General features: G+C 38.6%; 1 protein-coding gene across 2 annotated transcripts in view; it reads right to left on the reverse strand.

The window, feature by feature from the left end:
* Positions 1-25619, reverse strand: part of ITGB6 (integrin subunit beta 6) — a 68342-nt gene extending 42723 nt beyond the window's left edge. The window contains exons 1-8 of one of the 2 annotated variants that reach the window (XM_065880498.1): positions 25496-25619; positions 25312-25387; positions 24485-24564; positions 21713-21917; positions 20843-21089; positions 11904-12069; positions 10482-10643; positions 7287-7382 (exon numbers count right to left, since the gene is read on the reverse strand). In XM_065880498.1, the coding sequence (XP_065736570.1) occupies positions 7287-7382; positions 10482-10643; positions 11904-12069; positions 20843-21089; positions 21713-21917; positions 24485-24564; positions 25312-25387; positions 25496-25540 (1077 nt within the window). In that variant the 5' untranslated portion in view covers positions 25541-25619. Of the gene's footprint in view, positions 1-7286; positions 7383-10481; positions 10644-11903; positions 12070-20842; positions 21090-21708; positions 21918-24484; positions 24565-25311; positions 25388-25495 lie in introns of those variants that run through there. The other variant, XM_065880499.1, reaches the window with a different exon arrangement.
* Positions 25620-26480: the final 861 nt, after the last annotated feature.

Here is a 26480-nt window from a genome sequence, read left to right on the forward strand (position 1 = left end):
GCACTCTCAGGGATAAGAAAAGGGGTACTAGAAATAATTTGTTGGTCCTATTAAAGATGTTGCATGAATGTATGAAAAAGTAACCAAGTATCATTGGAATATGTAAAAAAGTGACCTGGTAGGTAAAAGTGTAGTAATTTTGGATGTTCTGGGGCTGCTAGGGACGGGCAGCAAGTTTGCTTTTATTTTAAAACACACACCCTCTAAGTCTGGCAACCACAGATTCAGAATTCTGTAGAATGACCCTGATTTCATCTAATGCTATTCTTATTATTAAAAGTGGTTGTTCGACATATAACTAAGTGCAACTTAATTTTTATGCCTTTTTGAGACTGTAAATATATAAACACATTCCAAAAATTTGAACATACTTAATATGCACAATCTGATACCAATTATGTTAAAACATGTAAATGCACGTAAAAACAAAAGAGAAGACATTCTAAAATGTCAAGAATGGTTAGCTGTGTCTGAGTAGTGAGTTTATGAGTGATCTTTATTTTCTTCATTGTGCTTTTCTGTATCCCCCTCTTTTTTTTTTTAAATAATGTATTAATTTTATCATCAGAAAAAGAGTAATTTAATGTGTGGTTTTTCTTTTTTCTGTTTTGTCTTTCGGGTTTTTTTTTCAACACTCTCATGTTTTTGGTAGGAGAGTAACTGAGTAAGTGATACAACCACTTTGGAAAGCAACTTGGATACACCCAGGGGGGTTGAGAATGCCACTCCCCTGTGACCCAGGGGCTTCACTTCCAGACATGGATCCTCAACAGAGAACATGCCTGAAAGGATGTGCATGGCTGCAACAATTGTAATGTTGCAGGATTGGAAATGATCTGAAGCCCTCAGGTACAAATGAACATGCTACAGTAAATACACATAATGAAATATGTATAGCAGTGGAACAGAGTAAACAAGAGCTCTAAGTGTTTCCATGGATAAGCCTCAAAAACGTAACTTTGAGCACCACAATGTGAATGTACTTAATGCCACAGAACTATATGCTTAACCTATAAAATGGTAAATTTTATGTTGTGTATATTTTACCATCATTTAAAAAAAAACCCAAAACATAACATTGAGTCCAAAAGCAAGCTATAGAAATAATACATACAGCATGAAATGAAACTTGTGAGCCCAAACTACGTAATTAGTTATGGGTAGACATATGTTTTAATGCTTCACATAATAAACATGGGAATAATAAACACTAAGTTCAGGATACTGGTTACTTCTATGGAAGGAAAGAGGGAGGTGGGCAGTTACACAGCAGGCAACTGGATCTGAAATGTTTTATGTCTGTAAAATATCGGAAGCAAATATAGTGGCAAAGTGTTAAGATTGGAGAAAGCTGGGCAGGAGGTACGTGGGTGTTCATTGTGTTACTCTATTTTTCCATGTGCTTGAATGGTATCATCATAAGAGGCCTACAGCCTGTGTCAGACCATGTGTCCCCTATTCTCCCTTTGGCCGAAACCTCGATAGCGGTCACCTTAGAGACTAGCTATTTTTGGTGGGTTGGCCAATGGCATAAGCTCCCTAACTGTGGGGCCCGTTCTTACCGCTCAGGGCTTAAATATCACACTAGGCAGAATCCAGATGTGTCTCTTTTCAAGTCCACACATATTCAGATTGCTCTATTTGTCTAAGTTAACAGCAAGAGTAAGTAAAATCCAGTGTTTACTGGCCTTGAAGGACTCTGCCGTTTGCAGGGAATGCTCTGCTGCTCCCGTGGGCTCTGTGCTCTTACTGTTCAGTGACTTTCAAAAGCCGGTTACTTTGTGAAAAGGCTGCTTCTCTGCTGGCCTAATGATTAGGAATGGGCCTGCTCTTTCACTGCAGAAACTCAAGTTCAGTTGTGACTCGACTCACTGTTTGGGGCTGTTGATTCAAACTGTCTGGGCTCAAATCCTGACTCTCACATGCAACTTGCTTTTGGATTTTGGGGGGCGCTAAAAAGGAGATTAAAAGATAAAGTGAGTTAAAATAGTTAACCCCAGCTGCCACCTAATAAGCCCTTAGCAAACCTTCCCTATTATTCTCATGGTCATAGTTGCTGATTCTCTCTGGCCCTCAGTTTCCACCTCTATAAAGTGAAGGGCCAGCACTAGGATACCCTCAGCATCGAAGGTAGTTTTAAGATTGCCGATTAATTTGCTGCCCCTTCTAATAAAAATGGTGAATAGAAAAGAGTAAAAACATTAACAGATGTGAAAACTCTGGCCCCTCAGGGAAACTCTGCCTTGGGGTCTCTAGAACATAACCTCTAAAATAACCTCTAACCTTTAGGTAAATCATTGGCTTACAGGTCTGCTAATGCTCTTGAGGCAGACACTGTGTCTTCTTCTCTCTAGTCACCAACCCTGGCCTGGCTCATGGATGTTTGATAAATGAATGAATGAATGAAGACTATGGTCAATAGCACCCTGGTTTTAATGATGTTAGACATTCTGGGTATTATGTAAATCTTGAAATATTTAGGCCTAGTATTGATGAAATCTCATTTTATATTTCTACATGGGTTGGCCTAAGAAGGCATCTCAGTAAGACCCTGACTATAAATCTGTATCTTTTTTTCTGTGTGTTCATTTTCTGGATTATGAGTCCTTGTGTTCTTTAGAAGAAAAGTACTCTGTGTAACCTAGGGGGTAACTACTGATGTTTTTCGTGTTTATGGTTTATTAATTAGTCTGGAAAATACTTCCAACCACTTTGCCCTGATAATCTGAGGACATGAGTTTTTTTTTCTAAAATCTCCCTCTCTGAGAGGTGTTTTTATTAATGAGGAAAGTGCAGGCAGCTGGCTCTCCTTGGTCTTTATTCTCAGATACCAGCAAATAAAGAGAAATCAAAATCCTTTCCCATTACACTTGAATTGAGAGCAATTTATTAACTCCATGGATGTTTCTCCTAATCCAGAAGTTCTCTTTTTAATTCCTACATGATTTTATTTTCATTAAAAGCGTAAATTTGGAATTTCCATAATTACAGGATGGGGTTCATAGATAAAGAACAAGTTTTTAGGGGCTTCCCTGGTGGCGCAGTGGTTGAGAGTCCGCCTGCCGATGCAGGGGACACGGGTTTGTGCCCCGGTCCGGGAGGATCCCACATGCCGCGGAGCGGCTGGGCCCGTGAGCCATGGCCGCTGAGCCCGCGCGTCCGGAGCCTGTGCTCCGCAACGGGAGAGGCCACGGCAGTGAGAGGCCCGCGTACCAAAAAAAAAAGAAAAAAAAAAGAACAAGTTTTTAGACCGTGCCCTAAAATTAGCTATATTACAGCTAGCTATACTTTATCCATGGGTAAATCATCGGAATTTATGGTGATTTGCGCCCCCTCCAGGTCCAGAATCATTGACTACCAAAGCTGGAGGTCATCCACTCCAGTCCTTTTATTCAGTAAAAACCGATCGGAGAGATAAAGGGATTTTCACTGGAAAAAATTGTTTTGGTCTTTTCCAACAGTAAACATTATAAAGCAAAACAATAATAGAACAGGCTGCAAATAGCAAAAGTGTCCAATGATTGTTTTATCTCCCTCCCTAATTTCTCTGCCTCCTTTCAGTTCCCTTGCTATGGTGAAAAGCTGAAAAGATGAGGAGAAAAAGGAAAGAAAGGGTGAAATAAAAACTGGGTTTTTGATTCCTGAAAAATTGAAACTTGTATATGGTAGACAATTTCAGAAGCCACACTTCTGAAACATCAGGCTCATAGCATATTGCAGTAGCCTGTGTGTTTGTTTTTGCATTAATGACCATCAAGTGGTTAATCACTCGGGTTTTCCTTTTACAGACTAGGAAGAAGGCTCTGGAGCTTATCCAACAGGGTGATCCCAAGGCTGATGGCAGAGTGTTCCTTTCCTCTCTAGTGCCAACTGGATTCAAGTGGAGAAGAAACAGCCAAGGCTGCAGGAGACCATAATGGTAGGTCAGGCTCCCCCACCTGCTCTTGGACATGGGCTCCCTTGACCTTGACAGGCATTTGTCACACAAAGCCCATTTGAGAAAAAATGAAGTGCTTGCATTGCAGTTTTTTGTTTTTTAATTCATTCAACAAATATTGACTGAGAATCTACTTTGTATTGAGAATTGGCCTAAACAGAAAGATGAGTGAGACCCACCATGCTCTTTACAGAGTTAATAATAGAAGGTTTTTTACCTCCAGAGGGGAGGGCCTTTTGGTTGGTAGAACAACCTGCTTGGGCCCCTGTCCCCATGCTTTAGACCCATCATTCTGTCCTAATAACCACAGGGTCATCAATTAGTGGCCACAGATGTTAGTGAAGTGTCTTTTACCAATACATCTTGTTTACTTTCTAAGTGGTGTTTCAACATTACATCATAAACACCAGGTCATACAATTATTATTTTATATATATATATATATACAATAACAATTAACGTCATAAAACTCATCTTTTCCAGCCAGAGGTAGACATTTTGAAAGATAATGAGATATTTTAAAGTCTTGCAAATAATCCCAGGTGATTAACAACAGGATTTGACAATGTAGTAAAAGATGCTAATTTAATTGCTTTTCTCTCAGTCTCTCATTAGCAAGGAAAGACTAGTCAAATTAGACAGTTGGGGCTTAGTAGCCTGATACTAAATTGATGTAAATTAACAGTAAATATTTGAAAACAGCAGAGGAGATAAAAAAATTTTTTTAAAGCTTGGGTAATTGAATCCTGATTCAAAATGGTATTTAGCAGTTGAATGTAATATACTACCTACTACTCAGTCTATTATCTATCATTATCTTTTGAACCCTGTAATTGGACAAACAGGAAACTATCCATGATAATAAGTTTGTTCAAAATCATCTCTTTGCTGGAGTCTGGGGCACACACTGCAGTCATAATGAACAGGAGGCAAAACTGCTCACTGTAGCCTTTCCATTGTTCGTTCATCTCTGTTACCACAAAGTACGGCAACATACACACCTGGGCAGTCCAAGGCATCTTACCAAAGTTATTTTAAAAAATAGTCATTTTTTCTTGCATTCCATGAACGGGCAACATAACTCTTTATTTGCTGCAAGATGGGCACCATTGAACCTGACCTGGCTCCTGTGCCGGGTGTGTACACATAACCGTGCTTAACACAGAACTGGGGCAAACAGTTTGCCTCCTGGAATTTCCATTAGATCCAACCACTTAGTTGCTTTATTTATCCTATCACTGGTTTTATTTTTCAGTGATTCTTTGGTCGTTATGCTGCCTCTATCACAGCTATCCAAACATCAGGTCACATAGGGCTCCTGCACACATAGGGCTCCTTCTAAGAGATTTAAATGGAAAGGCAACCCAAGCCATTACTGGTCTATTTTCAGTTTCCATTATCAATAAAACAAGAAACCAGCATTTTCATGCTGTGCAAAACCTTCAGGGAAGTGCAATGCTGCTGTCATTATCTTTAGACCAGGCTGCCGTCTATTCCCACTAATGCAGAGGAAATGATGAGTCCATCAGAATGAAAATAAAATAATGAAAGGATCAGAGTCACAGAGCGGGCTGCTGGCCTGGTCCACTGCATGGCTCCCTGCAAATGTCCCTTTGAATTTAGTGGAGCCTAGATGGTAAAAACCACAGGTCACAACGGAACAGAAATTCACCTCCTGATGAGATTAGTAGGCAGGCAAAATAAATGTCCTGCTGTTACGTTAGAGGCAGGCTCTAATCGGGTGTTTTCCTTGGAAATGATCATTTCCTTTGCAACAGGGAACTGTGGATGCAACCTGTTTAAATCCGACATTCTGTTTTGCCACAGAGCTATTTTTCACCTTGCTCTGTCTTTTTAATAGCAATTTTGAGGAGGCATTTGAATGAGTTGTGTCTTAAAGACTATTACCAAAGTGAGTTATGGGCGTCTCTGTTCGTGATCATCAATCGTGTTTCCCAGATCCCTCTTTTAAGAAAACTTTGTGCAACTTCTCCTCCCCTTTCTGAACAGGAGCCTTGCTTTGGAGGAGGTGTGGTGACCCCCAGGGTCCTCTCACTCTAGCCTTAAGAATCAAAGGCAGAATAGACTCACTATTGTATTTGGGGTACTTTTAAAAAATCTTTACCGCAACTCTACTACTTAAAACCACTGGAAACGAGTATCACATACTAAAAAGCCTTAAGAAAATGCCTAGATCAGGTGAACCCACATGGTCTCTGAGTAGAACAAAGCCCTCGAGTATGTAGCTTGATTGCAAGGGACTTCCTTCGTTTTCAGCAGAAGGCAGTCTCACCTGGAGTACAATACCCTCCTCTCATTAAAAATGCAAGATAGGATCTCCTCCTGGATCCTTTCTACAGAACTTGATGCAAGTTCATGGATTGTACCGTCCTGAGCAGTGAGTGGCATTTAATCAAAGCCTTCTGTGAAATAATCTCAGTGTTTCCTGAGCCCTGTAAATTCACCAAGCGAGTTAAGAGGTCCTTTCAAAAGGAATGGGAGATCCGACTTTGAATTTAGGAGTATTTGAAGCTTCTGCATAGAAGGTACAGACAGTTTAACGGACACATATTTTCTCAACATTTTCTAGGACTCAGGCTAGAGATTCCTCCTCTGTGAAACTGCCCATGAGGAATAATAGATCATTTGCTAGTACCCCAATGCCTGGCATTTTGACATATTGTTTTTCTGAGGCTGGAAAGAAGCCACAGAAAACATTTGCACTTGTAATATGTATTTTACTGTGTATGCGGTGATTTATGAACATTTTTTTCATCTAACAAAACAATTTCCTTTCTGCCATTGGTGCTTCCATTCAAAAACCTGAACTGCAAATCCAACTACTTTAAGGGAGAAATTATCTTTTGGCCCAGGGTTTAACAAATCTTTTTCTTTCAACTTTTCACTTCTCAATAGTTTGAGTTGTATCTCTACTTGTGTATTTTCTATGTATCGAATTTGCAAACGTCAGAGATTTAAGTCAAGTCTCCTCCCATTCTCATAATTTTCTCTGCTCACTGTTAACTCTCCTTATCAGATGAAATAGCTCAAGGGAAGATAGATTGATTTTCCATTAGACAGGTGGTCCTATGTTTATTGGGACTCTCTTCCAACTTTTCATTTCCATAACTCTTTCTTCCTTATCCCACCACATCTGTCCTCCACTCCCTGCTGCACCTCTGTGTTTATAATTTAAATTGCAAACAGTAACTGAATCCACCTTGCCAGTGTCCAGTGTATCTGGTACGTGTTAATGATTACCTATTGGCCTCCCATGTATTAAATTCAGAGTTAAAGTTTCATGTCCAATAATCTCCCTGAAGGAATTTCCTAAATCATGTTTGCTTACCTCATACAAATGAACTTGTTCTTGGGTTACAGCAAAGATCAATAATACGTTATTTTGTACCAGTTTATCAATGAGTTGTCCAATTGTTGGATATTCCTAAAATTGAACACAAAGATTTTAAGTATCTTCTTAACAAAAGTATGTAAAATAAAGGAATATCTCTTTCAAAGATATCTTACTGAGTTTGGCATTTTCAATTCTCACAGGCATTACTGTGTCTATCACTCCAAGTAAACAAATACGCAATTAGCATTATTTTCTTAATTGGCTTAGTAATTGTTTCCTAGATATTGTAAGTCGATTAATTCCTTAGAGTCGGTGCCTGTCAACGTGGTGTATTATGCTCTGTCACCTCCAAGGAGATCACTAGATTTATCTACAGACTTACAGTGTCTCATCTTTTCAAGGGTACAGATACATGTCTTTTTCTAAGTGCCAGTTGCCTGCAGGCAAATATTGGAGGGAATGTTAGAATGGAGAGAGGGACCATGGCTGTGATGAAGGTGACCGAGGTGACACTTGCAGTTCTGAAACTCTGACTGGAATTGGATGGGGCGGGATGAGGGTTGTGGAAGGACCAACCTGCTGAGGAAGCACACACTGCCACTCCTAAATCCCTCTGACTTGAGAGATTCCTGTACCAGTTCTCCAGTTTGGTCTTACTGCCTTTTTGATGTCACGAATTGGTTTTATGGGATGCTGCAATATTTTTACTGGGCAATTGAAAAGCCATTGTATTCAATTTACTTCTGTTCCATTGATACATTCATCCCTGAGTGATACAAGTACTTTAAAATATAAAGTCATTAATTATCATATTTGCAGATGACCTTTACTTTCCAAGCCTGGAAAACCTGGAGCACATTTGCCTGGTGTATGACTCCAAATGTGAATAATGTGTTAAAAAAACCTCAAATGAGGGAGTGGCCTGCAAACAAGGGAACTAAGAATACCGTGTTGCTTATGACTGCAGTCAGCCAAAGTGCAGGAACACTGACGAATAAGCCTTCTTGCGCACGAATGTGGTATGTTCATATATTCTCAGCACTTCTGGAATATTTTTGTTTTCAGCCACAAAATTAAAGTTGAGGGAAAAGTATAGTTTTGCCTAAGATACTCAGGTCAATTACCCAACTGCAAATCTGGCTGTGTAATGCGTGCTTTCTATCCCATTTGGATTTTTATTTGTGGATATTAGCAGAATCCAGATACTATCTATAAAGTTTTCTGAGTCTGACATTCTCAGTCTCTGTGTTTCAATTGCCCAGACATTAAGTATCCTTCAACCTTAAGCCTGAGGTCCTCCAACGCTGGTTCCTACTTATCTCCAGATGTTCTCCGAACTTTCAACTGCTGTGCCTGTGTAGCCAGGATGGCACCATGAAGCCAGGATGGCACCACGTAGCCCTCCATAGGTGGGTGAATATGGTTTTCTATTTGATCCAGATCTATTGGTTTAATTCCCACAACTATATTCTAAATTCCTCAAGGCCAGGGATCATGCCCTGTTATTCTGCGGCCCCAGGAGCCTGGCCCAGTGTTGAGAGCATAGAAAGTGCTCAGAGGACCTGGGGGCTATGTTGCAGGCAGGGAAATAGCCCACAGCTCTGTGCATTGTAGCAACTTAATAAGAATCACTTGAACATATATTACAGGAGAAGGTCATATTAGGCAACAGGCAGTATTTGCTTCTGTGATCTTGCTTTTTTCTGAGATGTCTATTATGGGACATTTGAATAGTTGCAAGAAAAAAGTAACAAAAAAGGGATCCACTTCTCACGGTTTATCACCCCTCATTGGCTAAAAGACAAAATGTGGCTACCCTCACTAATCCTATAATATGGAAGGACAACCGATACAATTAAAAATATATAAATTTGGTGAACACTATTGATCAAAAGTTAGGTAGAAACAGCCATGTTGAAGTTTAGAAATTTAGGTCAATAAATGATAGCAGATAATTCATGAACCGTTAGATTTTTTAAAACTAACTGCCAACACTGTAGTAAGCATTTCTGTACATTATCTCACTAAATTCTTTTCTTTTTAGAGGATAGTTTTTCCAATCTGATATTAGAATCCTGGGTTCTCTTCCCTCTTTCTTTCTCTCCCCTACACACACTTCTACAGCATTGTCATTTTCAAAAGTCACTTAGATTCTCTGTACCATTTTTTCCCCAAGTGTTAAATGGGGATAATATGACCTTTCCAGGTTTCTGCTTCATAATTCAATTCTATTTTTAGTGTGCTCCAGGCACTGTGCTGTCAGCAAATAGAGATAATAACCAGTTCTGGTACTGAGGATGTATGTTAAAGACAGACAGAAACCAACAAGCACATTTCCGTATGGCGATGGCCAAGAAGCCATCTATGTATAAGAGCCAGGGGAGAGATGATCGCTTTGGGGCCCAGTGGAGGTCAGACAGGGTCCTCCCCGTCCCCGGAGCAGTCATGACCGAACTGGGTTTTAAAAGATCAGTAAGAGTTTCTCAGCAGCCTTGGAGGAAAGGGCATTCCAGACAGAGGGAAGGACACATGCACCAGCGTGGCAGCCTCACAGTCTGTTCAAGGGAAACAATTAGACACATAGGGTTCTGGTGAGGATCAAATGAGATCATGTACCTCAAAAGAGCTCTGAAATTTTTACCTTGTTTTACAGAAGTCAAGTGTTTTTTCTTTTTTTTGAATGTCATGAGCATTTTTTAAATGACGAAAATAAGCCAAATTATTAAGCGCCAGCCAAGCAGCACCTGACTAGTGGTTTCCCAGGGAATCCCAGGGTCCATGAAAACACGGAATTATTGAGGCAGCATGACTCTGGGACCATCATTTAAAACAGCTCCTAGGTGACTACTGTTCTGGTCTGAGCCTTCCTTTCCAGGGCTATGGTTCCAACAGAATGAGCTGACTGTATTACATTTTGCTGGCCTCGGGCTCTTTGAAAAATTGGGGAGGTTCTGGGATCATTCGTACTACAGCAAATCTGAACTTATCCCACATCGCCACCGCCCATCTGTGCTCTTGAGGGGACCTCTAAGGGCGATGAGGATGGAGAAAGGCCAATGTGTTAATCTCAAATCAGAAAATGTGCACTGCTTCTACCAAGGGTGGGTTACTCTGCTGTGTATTACAGCAATTGTTGCTCCGTTCGCCTGCTTGTAGCCCTGAAAACAGTGTGGAGTATAGGTTACACACCAAGACTGTTGACATGGAGTATTCATTCTTGCTGTCCAAGTGACAGAGCCCATCGTTAGGAATGACGATGCCTGCCAGTTTGCTGTCCATTCCAAAATGAGAATCGGCGTCGCTCACAAAGACCAGGAGATGGAGGGAGTCGTTACGCCAGCCAATTTTTTCCTACAGTGAGAAAGAAGCATTTAGCTTGTATGGGAGAGGGGCAGACGTTTATTGAGAGTGGATCAGTTATGCTCGGACACATTCAGATTATTAAAATATATATTGCTGCTCAATCTATTTTAGACTGTTTCACCTATTGTGAGTTGGTAATATTAACATATTAAAAACATGAAACTCTGTGACCTTTGTTTTATCCTGGATTACATTTTCAGATGATTTATGCTCCAGAAAAAATGGTTCCACTACAATCAGTATCCAGTTGATCTTGACATTTACACAGTTAATTATTTTTACTGTCCAGTTTTCAATTTACCAGAAAAATGACAGAAGGGAGTGAGGGAGGTCATAGATTATCCCAAATCCAAGCTGAAGCAGAGCTAGTAAGAATGCAATACAGAACGGACCCGAAGTAAGCCTGTTTTATTAAAATTTCACCCAACCTGTAGACACCTATTTCTCTTTCTACTGATATCATCCAAAAATTATAAACGTAATACAAGGATAAAAGCTGCTTATCAAAGTATGACTGCGGAGTACTGTTAATTAAGATGGTCTGTTTTCTGTCTCTTTGCAGAGCTCTCCCCTTTAATTAAGATTAGTCAAGGAACTAGTTGGACAGAAGCTCATCGTAGCTGCCCCATGGTACCTTTATCTTTTTCCTTCCTTCCTTAATTCTTTGGCCCTCCCACGTTCTAGGACCTTCGGCCCTATCTGTTTCCTGATATTTTCCATGAAGACTGTCATCTGAAGACAGGGGAATCGTTCCCATGGATATGGGTCTGACTGTCAAGGCGGAGAGGAATTCTTGCATTGCTGTAGAGACACTGTGGCTTCTGATGCTTATTTTGTCGTTCGAAACAATAGATATCTGATCATATGTAGACGTTTATTCTGAATCAGAGCATTTTTACTTTTTTTCGTTAATTGCTGTCTTTGTTTTTTTCTTTTTTTTTCACCATGGTTAATTCAAAAACTAATGAATATGATTTGGATCTTTGAAAATTAATCATACATGACTATTCTTTTAACCAATTTTTCCCAACTGTACTACAATGTTATTAGACTATTTGAATATTAGGCATAAAAAATTGTCCCCGTTTTGACATGATGGAATTAAAAAAGTACAAAAATTTTAAGTATCTGTTGTAGAAATATGGCGATTAAAGGAAAGATAAAGTTAGCTAAGCTTTTCAAAGGAGATTTGTTCACAAGAGATGAAATTTGTGTCAACAGAATGAAACACTGCTCCCCTCAGCATACCTTACATACAGCAGCTTGCATAATTGCATCAAATCCACCTTCTGGGGTGTCAATATTAGCAGAAATTTTCTGATTCTTCACAATTTCATTGAATCTTTCTGCATCATTTGTCAACGGCAAAATGTGCTTGAATCCAAATGTGGGTAAACAAATGTATGGAATACTACTGCAAAAGGAAGATGTAAAATGTTCTTGAAATATGATACAACACACAATGAATGGGTTTAATAGCCTAACAGCATTTCCTTCAATGAAGATGCATTTTTCTAAAGTGCCCGACTCCGTAACTTGGCTGTGAGTCTCACTGTTAAGGTTGTTTTCATCATCTCCCACCCAGCCCTTCCAAACTGGCCACATTGGCTAACACTTAGAGCTTGCTGTGTGTCTTGCATTGGTTCAAACACAGAAAGCAGATAATCAGGTGATCAGACTCCCCGTGTGTGTGCGTGTGTGTGTGTGTGTGTGTAATCACTACCTTCTATTGCCTCTCAACCAAAATCCACCATTAAGTTTACATGATGACAACAATTCCTTTGTATTTTGATAGCTTAAACTGTCACCAAGGATGAGTCTCCCTGTAGCAAGACTGAGAGAGGAACCTGTCTACTTCGTCCTCTGCTCAGTCCTGCCTGCCCAGGGCCTGAAAATCAGAGCAAGGCTCTTGATTCTAGAGCCCAACTTTATTGTGATAGAACAGACTATTGTGGACAAGCCTGGGGTAAAACCACCACTAAACTAAAAAACAGTTTACCTGTGAGGAAAATGCCATGTTAGGATGAGATCTGCCCTAAAGACATCACAGTAGAACAGAAATTGCTAATCCTGAATCAGCCACATTTTATTCTGAAAACCAGCTAGTAGCTGTGCATGAGACTTTGGCAAGTTACTCAACCCTTCTGAGCTTTAGGTTTTCCTTTGTAAAGTAGAGATAAATAACATAGAGCAGAGATCCTCAAAGTGTTGTCCCTGGACCAGCCACGTGAGCATCACATGGGAACTTGTTATAAATGCAAAATCTGGGGTATGACTCCGGACCTGCTGAATCGGAAATGTTAGGTGTGGACTCAGAGACCTGTGTTGAGCCATGTCTTCCTGATGCATTCCAAAGTTTGAGAAACATAGGTGTAGAAGCACAGAGACAAAAAGGAGTAGCCCCCAGTGAGGCTGTGGTATGCTTCTGAGGAGAGCTGGTTGACTTAGGTGAGCATCTTTGCAAGTTCAACAGCCTGTCTTGTCAGCATACAAGGAGCTGATGCATCTTTGAGGAGTAGGCTCCTTTTCACCATAGTCACCTGCCTGAGGTATACAGTCAATTCTCATTATTTACAGATTCCATATCTTTGAAAATCCATATTGCTAAAATGTATTTGTAACCCCCAAATCAGTCCTTTCAGTACTTTGTCTTTCGTGTACGTGCACAGAGTGACAAAAAAGCTGAGTTGGGCTTCCCTGGTGGCACAGTGGTTAAGAATCTGACTGCCAACGCAGGGAACATGGGTTCGAGCCCTGGTCCAGGACGATCCCACATGTCACGGAGCAACCAAGCCCGTGAGCCACAACTACTGAGCCTGCGCTCTAGAGCCCACAGCGCACAGCTACTGAGGCCCATGCACCTGGAGCCCGTGCTCCGCAAGAGGAGAAGCCACCACAATGAGAAGCCCGCGCACCGTGAGGAAGAGCAGCCCCTGCTCGCCGCAACTAGAAAAAGCCCACGCACAGCAACGAAGACCCAATACAGCCAAAAAAAAAAAAAAGTTGAGTCACCTGATATGATACGTATGTTTCCAGCTGAGGTCAAATAAGACAGCCTTCTTGTTCCAGCTGTCATACTGTAAACAGTATGTGGTCTATTTTGTGGTCTATCTGGTGCCATGGGGTTTTTTTTTTTTTTGCATTTTTGTGATTTTTGGGTAATTTTGCTGTTTAGAGTGGCTCCCAAGTGTAGTGTTGAAGTGCTGTCTGGTATTCCTAAGTGCAGGAAGACTTTGATGTGTCTTATGGGGAAAATACACGTGTTAGTTAAACTTTATTCTGGCATGAGTTACAGTGCTGTTGGCTGTGATTTCAACATTAATAAATCAACAATATGTATTAAATAAGATGTCTTTAAATAGAAACACACAGAAAACAAAGTTATGTATTGCTCAGTTGGTGAAACGTGACCAGAGACTCGTAGGAACCTAACCCTGTGTCTCCCCTAGGAGAAATGCTCAGCATTCTCTAATGCAGTTGTTGAGGAGAATTTACAGAACAAGACTTCTGTAAATGATGAGAATCAACTATATATATATATAAGTCAGAATGACTATGGATTTGTTTACACTGAGAAATGAAGCTCTGCCAGAACCAGAACGCTGGTGTCTGCAAGGATAATCATTTACTTCCTGTCAGTAGACTTTCACAAAAAGTAGGTCATAATCTGATGCGTCCTCAGATTTCAGAACAAGGGGGGGGGTTAAAGGTGGCCAGCACTGAATGGTACAGTCTGTGATGTCCCATTTTCTTAATGGGGTATTTTTTATTTTCTAATGATTTTGAGAACTCTATCTCTAAATAGTATCAAACTTTTGTCTTTGTAGTTTGTTTTTAAATTTTGTTTACAGTGTTTTTGGATATATACCTTAAAATTTTTTATATAGTCGATTTTTTTCCCACCTTCAAAGATGAATGTATTTTGAAATGTGAAATGAGGAATTAAAAAAAAAGTTAACCTATTAAATGATAATAATGTAGCATTTGTCCTAATTGCTCCTGTAGTATTTAAAGCAACTACAGGGTAGAAGAAAATGCCATTAGATTTAGAATAAAAAGACTAAATAGTTGTCTATCTAAAATGAGGGTGATAATAATAATTACTTCACAAAGTTGTTGTAAAAATTACATAAAAGTATTTTATAAAAAGTATATAACTGTGTGAAGTATACCATTGTCCCTGGAGCCCAACTAGTCTTGGAAATGTTTCGTTTAATCTTTTGTTTGGGGGTGTTGGTTCACACTGTACCAAAATGGCATTTGAGAATCTTCTGGAGCCAGAGAACTAGTATTCCTATCTTTCGGTAAGAAATTTGCATTTTTGTTGGTTAGAATTATTTGCTATGTACTTCTTACTAGAACTCTAATCTTTTGGAAAGGGGAATACATTTATTTAATTCAATAAACATATTCATGTGCTGGGAGATGAATGAAGCTAAAACAAAGCAGAATGTCAGAGCTGGGTCACACCAGAAAATTTTGACTGGAGACTGCCTATTTTGGTCAAAGTTCTTCCTCCAACAAATGCTTATATTTGGTTGTTATTTTCTAAGATAGAGATTGAAGGAACCACTCATTGCTGAATAACTTGATTTTGAGTCCCTAGACAACAATAGATTTGCATTTAAAATGCATTCAAATTTAAAATTGTAAAACACAATATAAAAAGTGCTACTTATATTTTTATTGAAACTTTAAATAGAAGTCATAAAATAAGACTATAATGATATATACTAAAAGGTTAACAACATCTTTTTTGAGTGGGATTAGAAATAATTTCCATTTTCTTCTTTTTGTCTGTATTCTCACTTGGACTTGTTATTAAAAATTATATTATATACTCATATATGGTTTTTTGTGTGTTCATATAGGAAATCTAAGCATTTCATGGTTCAGTTATCTCTTTTGCAAAACTACAATGAATTCCTCACTTCAAGTCTTCAAAAATAAAACAAAACACCAAATCAAACGTGAAATGATGTTAAAAAAAAATCCCTCAAAATGTTCGATGGAGAAAATTTTATCTTTGTGCTGTTAAATATTTTTAAATGCATATTACAATTCATTACAAATAGGAAAATGGAGAAAATATGGTTTTTCTTGATGTTTCTTAGACAGCAGCATAAGAGAAAATTCTTTCAAAAACGTAAACCATTCAGGCTTCTTACGTGGTGAAACGAAGTTTTAGTGACTTTCCATCTAACAAAGATAAAGAAAGCAAGCTACTTCAAAAAGCACTGGAGACTAGATTAAAACGGAGGCTTTAAAAGTGTGGTGTGCAGACCCACAGAGGTCCCTGACACCTTTTCAGAGGGTTTTTCAGGTCAAACGTATTTCATAATAATAAGAGATGTTATTTGTCTTTTTCACTGATGATGCAAAGCAATGGTGAATAAAACTGCTGGTGCCTTAGCACAGATCAAGGCAGTGGCACCAAACTGCCTAGTATTCCTTATAATTTTTTTTTAAATGCTAGTTTCACTTGATTGTCCTTGATGAAGCAGTAAAAGAAATTAATTTTATTAAGTCTACACCCTTGGATACGTGTTTTTAAAAAAAATATTTCTGTGTGACCACATGGGGAATATGCATACAGCATTACTGCTGCATAGTGAAATACATGTTTATAGTGGAGAAACACTTGCGATTGTTTGAACTGAACTGGCCTATGTTATGGAACAATCATTTGATCTGAAAGCCACACTATCATTCCAACTTAAGTTTTTGGCAGACATGTTCTTAAAAATGAAGAAAGTAAGCCTGCTACTTCCAGGAAAACGACTGTCAGTATTTGTTGCCAATGATGAAATCTGAAGTAACTAGAAAATTAGAACTTCAGACAATTATCATCTGCCACCCATGGCTTAATGGCTTCCCAATACTTCAAGATCTATCTGATGGGATTAATGATGATATTAACAAATATGATTTTTTTAGATATTATATCATGAAATTTGGAAGATCTACATAACTCACTGTAACTTCATTTTCCAAATGACCAAAGCGTTATATTACAAAAACCACACGCACACACACACACACACACACACACACACACACACACCAGTAAAAGAGTGATTCAAAGTGCAAAACAGACCAATGGTATTTAATGTAACAAAATATGAATTTCATTGATATTTTTTCAGATTCCACATTGAAAATAAATTTACCTCTTGTACAGTTTGAATGTAATATCAAAGAAGAATGTCTACAGTTATTGGGAAAATCTATTAACTGCTTCTCCCTTTTCCAACTATATATCTGTGTGAAGTTTGACTTTCTCCATGGAATTCAACCAAAACAAGGTATTACAACAGATTAAATGGAGAAGCAGGTATGAGAAGCCAGTTGTCTTCTTTTAAATCAGATATTTTAAGAGATTTGTAAAAATGTAAAATAGTGTCACTCATCTTGTTAACTTTTGTTCTGTTTTGGAAAATGTAGTTATTATTCCTAAAGGTGTGTTATTATAGTAATATGCGGTGTATTTTTCATTGTAATTATTAAATAAATTGATAAATAATTATTTTTATATTTTCTTAGTTTTACATTCTAAGACACTGAATATTGATAGATATAAAGCTCTTTTGGATGTCTTAATTTTTAAGAGTGTAAGCGAGTCCTGAGATCTAAAAGTTTGAGGACCATTAGACAAAAATAACTAGAGAAAATAAGTGTTAATGAGAGAAAAAAAATTAAAACTGGTTTTGAATGTCTGTTATGTTCTGAGCCTATTCAACTCTCATGATTAGCCCAGGAAGTGAATATTATTATCCTCATTTATAAATGAAGAGATGGAAGCTCCCAGGTTATGATTTAAGCCCAGGTCTGGAAAACGCCATGCTCTTTTCTCTTACCCCTCATTGCCTTTGTACTAAAGAACATTTTATTCCATAATTATAAGGTTTGGATTGATCAAAGGATTGACTTCTGTGTTTGGTGTTTGGGTTCTTGGTGTGTAAATGTGTGGCGAGTGGAATCTGGACAGAGAAACTGGGAGAATTAAGGGCGTGATTAGAAAGGAAAAAATATAATGTTGCAGCAAAAAAGAACTCATTATTTATAACTTTAGCTAATGGTAAATTTTGCCAACAAGAATAAAAGAAAAACCTCTATGAAATAGGAAGACGCTGACCTTTCAAAAGCTCAAATATGTGATCCTCCTTTGGGTTCCCGTTCACCGAACCCTGGGCAGTGCTCTGGCCTCCCTTTACCCCACTCTGTTGGTGTTGATAGTAGCTACCACCTACTGAGAGCTTCATGGTCAAGCCCAATATCAAATGCTTCCTTTCATTATCTCACCCACTCCTTACAACCCCTCTGTGTGATCGGTATTATTATTCCAAACTAAAGCTCTGAGAAGTGAAGCGGTTTCCCTAAGGTGACATTATGAGTGAGCAGATGAATGGTTACCTGGTAACATGGGTGTATTCAAGGGATCAATGGAACAGAATAGAATGTCCAGAATTAGACACACATACAGTCAATTGCTTTTTAACAAAGGCATCAAGATAATTCAATGGGGAAAGGAAAATCCTGCTTAACAAATGGTGCTGAAACAATTGGATAGTTGCATGTAAACAAAAGATAGACCTAGACATTTTCCTCCTTCCAAACAGAAACACTAATTTGAGATCATAGACCTAAGTGTAAAAGCTTCAACCACAAAGCTTCTAGAAGAAAACAAGAGGAGGAATCTTTGAGACGTTAGGATAGACAAAGATGTCTCAGGACAAAAAAAATACACTAATCATAAAACTAAAAATTGATTGACTGGACTTCATCGAAATTAAACACTTGCTTGACCAAAGACATTGATAGAAAAATAAAAATACAATCCACTGCCTGGGAGGAGATATCTGCAAAATATATCTGACAAAGAACTTTTGTCCAAATATACAAAGAACTTATATAATACAATATTAAGAAGAAAATCTAATTTTTAAAAATAGGAAAAAGATTTGAAAAGATACTTCACAAAATAAGATATGAGAATGGGAAAAAATACATGAAAAGATGTTCAACATCATTTGTCATTAGGGAAATGCAAACTAAAGCTACAATGAGATACACACCTATTAGAATGGTTAAAACTAAAAAGACTGAAATTACCAAGTATTAACAAGGATTTGAAATAAATGGAAGCCTCACCCATTGCTGATGGAAATGCAGAATAGTACATGCACTTTGGAAAACAATTTGATGGTTTCTTAAAAAAATTAAAACTATACCTATCATACTATTCAGCAATTCTAATTCTAGGTATCTATGCAAGAGAAACAAAAACATACATCCACACAAAGACTTATATGCAAATGATCATAGCAGTATTTTTTCATGATCACCAGAAATTGGGAAACAACCCAAATGTCCATCAATAGATGAATAAATAAAGTGTAGTATAATAAATTCATACAAGGGACTATTACTTAAAACAAAAAGGAACAAACTACTGGTGAACACAAAATCAGGGAAGAATCTCGAAAACATTATGTTAAGCAAAAGAGCCAGGCACAAAAGGTATATACCATTTTTTCCATTCATATGAAATCCAAGAATAGGCAAAACCAATCTAACTCATAGAAATCAGAAAGTGGTTGCCTCTGGGGAAGCAGAACTGACTGTAATGGGGCATAAGGAAACTTTGTGTGGTGATGGAAATGTCCTATGTCATGTTTTAAGTGGTGCTTACATTGGTATATTCAACTGTCAAAACTCATGAAACTGAACATTTCTGCTGTGTGTATTTTAGTACCTGTCAATTATACCTCAAGAAGGGGGGTTGGGAACAGATATTATCTCTGATATTTGCAACCAAACACAATTCCTAAGAGTTGCAATCAGTGATGAATTCTTTTCAAGGTCAAAATATTTTTGGGGCTTCCCTGGTGGTGCAGTGGTTGAGAGTCCGCCTGCCAATCCAGGGGACACGGGTTCGTGCCCTGGTCTGGGAAGATCCCACATGCCGCGGAGCGGCTGGGCCCGTGAGCCATGGCCGCTGAGCCTGCGCGTCCGGAGCCTGTGCTCCGCAACGTGAGAGGCCACAACAGTGAGAGGCCCGTGTACCAGGAAAAAAAAAAATATATATATATATATATATATATATATATATATTTTTTTTTTTTTTTTTTCTTTTCGCTGTCAGATTCTAGTTGGGAACCGCATTGAAATGTCTTAAAACGATACTATAAAAACCGTCTTCTATAGAGATTGATTCCTTGGGTGTATACTAGTGTTCAAAGTTAGTGTATGTTTGGAAAGCCATTTCACATATATACTATATTTATAGGAGTAAAAGGCTTGGCTTTGGACGAGCCCAGATCTTGGTACAGATCACTGATTAGTCAGGTGGCCTCAGGCAAATTACTAACCTCTCAGAGCCTCTGTTACTTCCTCTGAGTATAGGGATGATGAAGCCTGCTTTGACCTGAAGTTATTATGAAGATTGAATGAGGTCATCTATGTAAAATCTTTAGCATAGGGTCTGGCACAGAGCAAATGGAAGCTCTTTTTCAATAGAAGGATATCAAATAATTTTATTTTGACCATGTCATTGATATGTACAGGTAAGTCATCTCAAAGCAACTTGCCCTTGACCATCACCTGGATAATACATGGTTTTAGTAGCCGATCAGAGCATATTATAATGGAGTCATTGCCTAATTTCCTAATGAATTTGACAACAGTGAAGGCTACAAAGGGCTTTTCCAAGCAATAAGAGAAATTCACATCTCCCAAAGTATATCAGAGGTAGCTACAAAAGCTGTTATTTTGGCTGCAATCATTGGAGTGGAGACATATACTCTGAGAAAGTGTGGGTTACTGTCAAATAGCCTCAGAGAGTGGTGGTCATTGAGGATAGAAGGCCTCTGAGGGGCTGGGAAGGGCTCAGGCCAGTGGAACCTGCAGTGAAAGACTTGGTCCGCTTGTCTGCAGAGCACAAAGCCAAATTTGTCACAGACTGACCTCCACAGCGAGACAGATGCTGCAGGTGCTGTGAGGACCCAAGCTAGAACCAGCTATTAAGTTGACTTCCCCTTGGCTCTGAAAACCTAGGCAACTGAGAGCTGCAGAGATCCAACCGGATGGGAGGGAACTGCAGCCACTTAGCAAGCTCCTACAGCTCAGAGCAGGGCCAGCTCTACAGGAAATCAGTGTTCAAAGATGCCAGAAAATCATTTACTTACCTGCAAGGGTTGGTGATTTCTTCTGGTGTCGTTTTCATAAAAGGGGAGATGGGTTTTTCTACAAAAGAGCCGAAGCCCAGTCTAAAGTTGCTAGTTAATTTAGACATCTCCTTGGAAAGCAGGGAGCCTAGCTCTTTGATTGTGTTGAGGTCATCATCCATGGAGGCTGAGAGGTCCATGAGGTAATACAAGTCCACCGGGTAATCCTCGGTCTGGCGAACTTGAACTTGCAGAGTCTGTTCACTGCCTGCAACACCCCCGCAAGAAAAGCAAATCATAAAAACGCATGGAGACTTCTTTGTGACTAGGCAATCACTGGCTGTTTCATTTCAATAAGAACTTACTGAAGATACTTACAATTTCATACACTGTGTGGTAAAAGTTTATAAATGAACAAACCCATGAAAATCTTTCAGCAGTGAATTTAGAGTAACTGAAGGAGGTGAAAGTTAGGATATTTTATATCTCCTTGGGAGAACTAGCATCCATTTAGATGGAAGATAAGCTGAATTTGTGTGTGTGTGTGTGTGTGTGTGTGGGTTTAGAAAAGAAGAAAATAAAGAGGAGTTTAAAGCTACATTACAACCCTCGAAGAAACGTGAGGTAAGCCTTAGCAACGTTTGAGTAATTCAGATGGTTACTATTAGATAAGGCTCTTTTTGGTAACACATTTGGAGTGCAAAGTGACCAATGTGAATAAAGAAAAGTGTTAGCCTAGCAACTCTCTATTTCCTTAAGAATGGGAAATCTGAGTCATCACAAACAATGATATGTAATATGGTACAAGGTGTATTAATGGAATAGCAGTATTATTACATGTGATGTTAGATTTATTTACATGAGCCAGTGAGTGTGTAAATCATAACATACCTGGTCTCAGTTTAAGAGCCAAGTTTTGAGGGGCAATCTGAACGATGCTGGAACTATTTTTCTGTCTGCCTACACTGAGAGGCTTATTTATAAGTATTTCTACTTGGGAGACAGGGTTTTCGATGAAGGTTAGTTGACATCCTTTAGCTAAAAGATTTGCTGGAGTATCACACCTTTCTCCAACTCCAGATAGATGGGTAAAATTCTAAAAAAAAAAAAAAAAAACAATAAAGAGAAAAAGATGACAATAAAGACAAGAAAGAAGACATTTCTTATGATAACTTTTTGCTTGCTTTCTAGTTAGGCATCTTGTCATAGTATACCATATCCCCACATGCCTGACATTGATTGTAGGTCTTAAGTTATAGCAGAATAACCAGAGAATTCTGCCAGTAAAATTGGAATTTCCTTTAATTATACTCAGGAGAATTCACTTAACAGCTTTCTTTTTTCTTTTTTCCTTTTCTTTTTTTTTCTTTTCTTTCTTTCTTTCTTTCTTTTTTTTTTTTTTTAATGCTCACTCCTTTACAACGTCTCCTGTGCTGTGACCAGGTCCTTGAAAGAGCTGGGTCATAGAGTTGACATCATCGTGTGAATTATCTGTTCAGGATAACCTGTAGGTTTGTGGAATCCTGGGACTGTCCAGACTCTCAGTGTGTCTATTATCAAATCCAGTGACAAAGAGCTTTTTCTGTGACTTCCTAAAGGGCAAAGATTGTGACATCTCCCTATCTACTCTCTGTCCCAGTTTAATTTATGGATATATTTACCCTTCTATTACAGTATTACTTCACTAAAGTTGACCTCTTGGGGACTTTAAACTCAGGGTCTTAAAGTGTTCCAGTTTAAGGTCTTTTAGAAATTTCTCCAACATTTGGATGTGGGGAAGGGAAGGGAACGAGAAATTGTGTAAAAGACTGCTTTTCTGTGTAGGACTCGGGAGTTTCCCAGTTCCCCTCTGATCCACCTGGGTATCTGGAGGCAGTGAGATGAAGTGCTTTCAGGCAGAAATGTGGCCATCCAACCCTGGAACACCCAGAACAGAGAGATGCAGTTGAGTGATAAACACCTATCTCACCTAATAGCCATGGCTGCTCTAGAGCAGGTGAGCCTCTGGGCAAGGTTGATCTTGGGGCCCGTTGATTCTCATACTTGGAGAGAAGCAAACCAAGCTCATATTGTTTTTCCTCATTCAGAATTCTAAGCCACTCTTGCTGTTTCACCAACTAAGAAAGTTACATTTCTTCGGAAGTTGATTTTTTGAGAATATAATGTGTTATCTATCAGCAAGGCCTGTGTATATTTGAGGCCTTAGAGAGGGGTAGCAAATTCTGTAACTTCTCATGATGCATCCAAAGCAAACCATGGCTTGACAAGACCTCAGAATCCTTCTTAACACAGTGTCACTGCTACCACCTGTAATCACTCTGTCTGCCAAAAGGTCAGAGGCAGTGCTAACCCTGGAACCTATTTTCTATCTGCTCTAAGCAGAAACCTAATTTACTTTTTGCTCCAACTGTCTCTACTGATATCACTACTTCTACTATTAGTTATATCAGTGAGTGACCTCTCAGAATAATCTGGTCTTCAAATTTGATGAAAATTTGACTACGGAGTATTATCCACAAGCAAAGCTATCCATAGTAACTTAAAAGCTTCTCTTCAGTAAGTGCTAAAGAAGCACGTAAGTGAAAATTCTAGAGATGGGCATTTTGTTAGACTGATTTGTTGTTTTATGTCTCTATCATGAAACTAACATTGACTTCTTCAGAGAGTCAATGTCAAAAAATGTGGGGTTTCCGCTCTTTGTATAGTCCCAAACCTTCTTTTGATACGTGGGCTCCGCCCCTCAGCAGAGGCGATAGCGGGGGAGTGAGCTGTGTCTGTGCTCCGGTCTGCGAGCCCCTCCACGGACACATGTAACCGAAATGTGGGTTTTAACAGTGACAGCCTGGACCTGAGTTAGGCGACCAGGTTTGTTTCCCTTGAACATGCTACTCAATTCTTGTTGAACTTGGCATTCGTATGGTTGGATTTGTGTTTAGATTCTCTTTATGAGATTCAGCAGAGAACTGCTTTCATTCCAGAAAGAGCTAAGGCAGCTCCTTCTTACCAGGAATCATTTACAGATTGCCCAGTTGTGTCACAGGAGACACTGATTCTGGATGGCTTGTTATACATTCCCCAATCCCCTTCTGCTACCTTCACGTAGTTTTCAGTTTGATCAGATAAGGAATGTCTGTTTCGGGTTTTGTCATCAGTGTGGTACAGAGTCACCAAGCTCACGTAGTTTTTAAAAGAACTGGATAATGTCTGAACAGTAAAGTTTACCCCAAGCCTAGAACACTTCCCTCAGACCCTAGTAATGATTCAGAAAGGATGCTGGTCCACAGATGGAATACAACTATGATACTGAAATCAAATGTATGTTTGAAAATTATCAACTTCATGATCTCTGGTTACCCAGAGCCTCAGCATTTTACATGTAAGCAATTAGAAATGGCTTTAAAATCAGAGGAGGCATCAGGTTAAATAAAGAATCTTGAGTTACGTATATTTCAGAATAATTTGACATTCACTCTGTCCTCAAATTGCTTTTGAATGTAATCACACGAAGGACACTTGGAATCACAAACGCTTACATTTTCCTTTCCTGATCTGTTTTACTTCTATAACCCTAGAGAAAGCAGGAAGCTATCAGAACACTCAAGGATGGAATTACCGTAAATGTAAGTGCACTTTTTACACACGGGCTGAGGTCATTTGTTTTACCTCCTGAGAACACCAGGCACACTGAGGTCCAATGAGTAAGCAGTCCTCACAGGTCTCTGCATCCCCCATGGCACAGCCACCTGTTTTTAAGCCCAGCAAGACACAAGGGATTCAGCACACTCTCTGCCACTCCATTCATGAGATCTACAGCTCTTAAGGTACTTGAGCAAAACAATACCAAAGTTCATTTCTTAGTCTTCAAAGATCAGTCCTCAAAATGAGAGCAATCCATAGTAAACTTCATATTTTACATCTATCACGTTGAAAACAGGCATGTCTTAGTAGCCAAAAATAATCACTCTCTTTTTTCTTAAAATATGAAAATATCTTAACGTTCACAAATACAGGATCATCATATTTATCGTCCTCATTCAGTATCACCCCCCTTTAACTTTTTAAAAATTATTCGTACCCATTAAAGAATGCTTCTCTCTTAAATGTACTGTATTTTTATTTAAAAACTAAGTCCCTTTTCTCTCTCAAGGTTATCACTCTCAAGTGGAAGGCCCTGTTGTACAATAAGGTAGCTAGAAAAGTTACCAAAATGGTTGTCACAAGAGTATTAAGAAGTCCTCTTGTGCAGTAGTGCTGTTTAATTCTCTCATTAAGGTGCCCATGCAACCTTTGTATTTATTTATCTTAAGCCCGGAGCATTCGCTGTGGGAACAGCCTTGCGGCTGCCTGTAATTTGTTCAAGTGTTCGTTCAATGGCAAAAGAGCAATTGAACAGATCAAATAAAAAATGACTTCTGATCTAGTTTCTGAATCACACGGCAGGTTTGTCAAGCACACTACGAAAGCAATATATTGGAGAACTAAAGTCTTACCTTGTACGTGATCATTCCTTCCTAGAAATAGAAAGAACAGGCAAAGCAGTTCAATCCCCATCCGTTTCAGTTCTCGCTGTGCAGACAGATTAAAAAATGAATTACCTTCAACATTACAAGACTAAAGCTGAACATCGTTAAAAGTCTTTCTTTCTTGAAGTGTAAAATTGTAAATACTACTTACACTGCTTTGAAAAGCAACTTGAGAGGTAAATAAAAAAGTTTTCATTAAGACTGAAATGAAAACAGAAGCTACCTGGACAGGTAAAGAAGAAAAGCTGTGCTTAAGAGCAACTTCAGCATGATTTACTTCCTTGTTCTCCTTATAAGGAAGGCAGGTGTACAATCACCAAGAAGGTGGGGAAAATTCATTCAGTAGAAATTTTTGTGTAAATTCTATTAGTCTCTCTGCATCCTAGAGAAAGTTGACACCTTTAGTAAAATATTGATCGATGAAATGTCAAAAGAACAATTGAAATATGATCTAAAGTTGTTCCTAAAATAATTATAATTCAATGTAAACAATAAAGATGATAAATAAAACACAAATATGTAAGTTATGTATAAGGAGGGTTTAAAAAATGAGCTAAAGGAAAATACCTGAGATTTTTATGTTCCATTGTTAAATCCTTTCAGAGAATTAAGATGAACTCTGAAAAATAAAAATCATTATTTTATAATTTGGAAGGCAGTCTAAGGAAAGCAAAATACTGTGTTCCCTTGTTTTTTAAGTTGGATGAAAGATATTTTTCCATAAGTATAAAATTCCTATTTAAATGCATTATTAGAAAAAATATAATATTTCAAAATTAGTCTCAAACAATAACAGTGGAAACAGAAACAATGGTGCCCAAGATTCTGAATCCCTCTCCTCCGCATAGCGACCAAGTTCTCTTTCTCACGTACGGTCCCTGCTCCCAGCTCACTCCTTGGCACATAGAAGATATTTATTTGTTGAACAGAAAACTGACACATTTAAAATACAACAATCTATGGCTAATTTCAGAAGTTTGATTATGTGTTTTTCCTAATATATTCCAGACAGTGTTTGGGGTTTGCAGATACTGCAAACAAATATTTATTTCGTTGCTCTCCAAACTGCTTGACCTTAGACAGGCTTCTTTGTGGCTTGCTTATGTCCTGGGAGATTATCTTTTAAAGGTATATTT

The sequence above is a fragment of the Phocoena phocoena genome, chromosome 7, assembly GCF_963924675.1.
Source record: "Phocoena phocoena chromosome 7, mPhoPho1.1, whole genome shotgun sequence".
Taxonomy (NCBI): domain Eukaryota; kingdom Metazoa; phylum Chordata; class Mammalia; order Artiodactyla; family Phocoenidae; genus Phocoena; species Phocoena phocoena.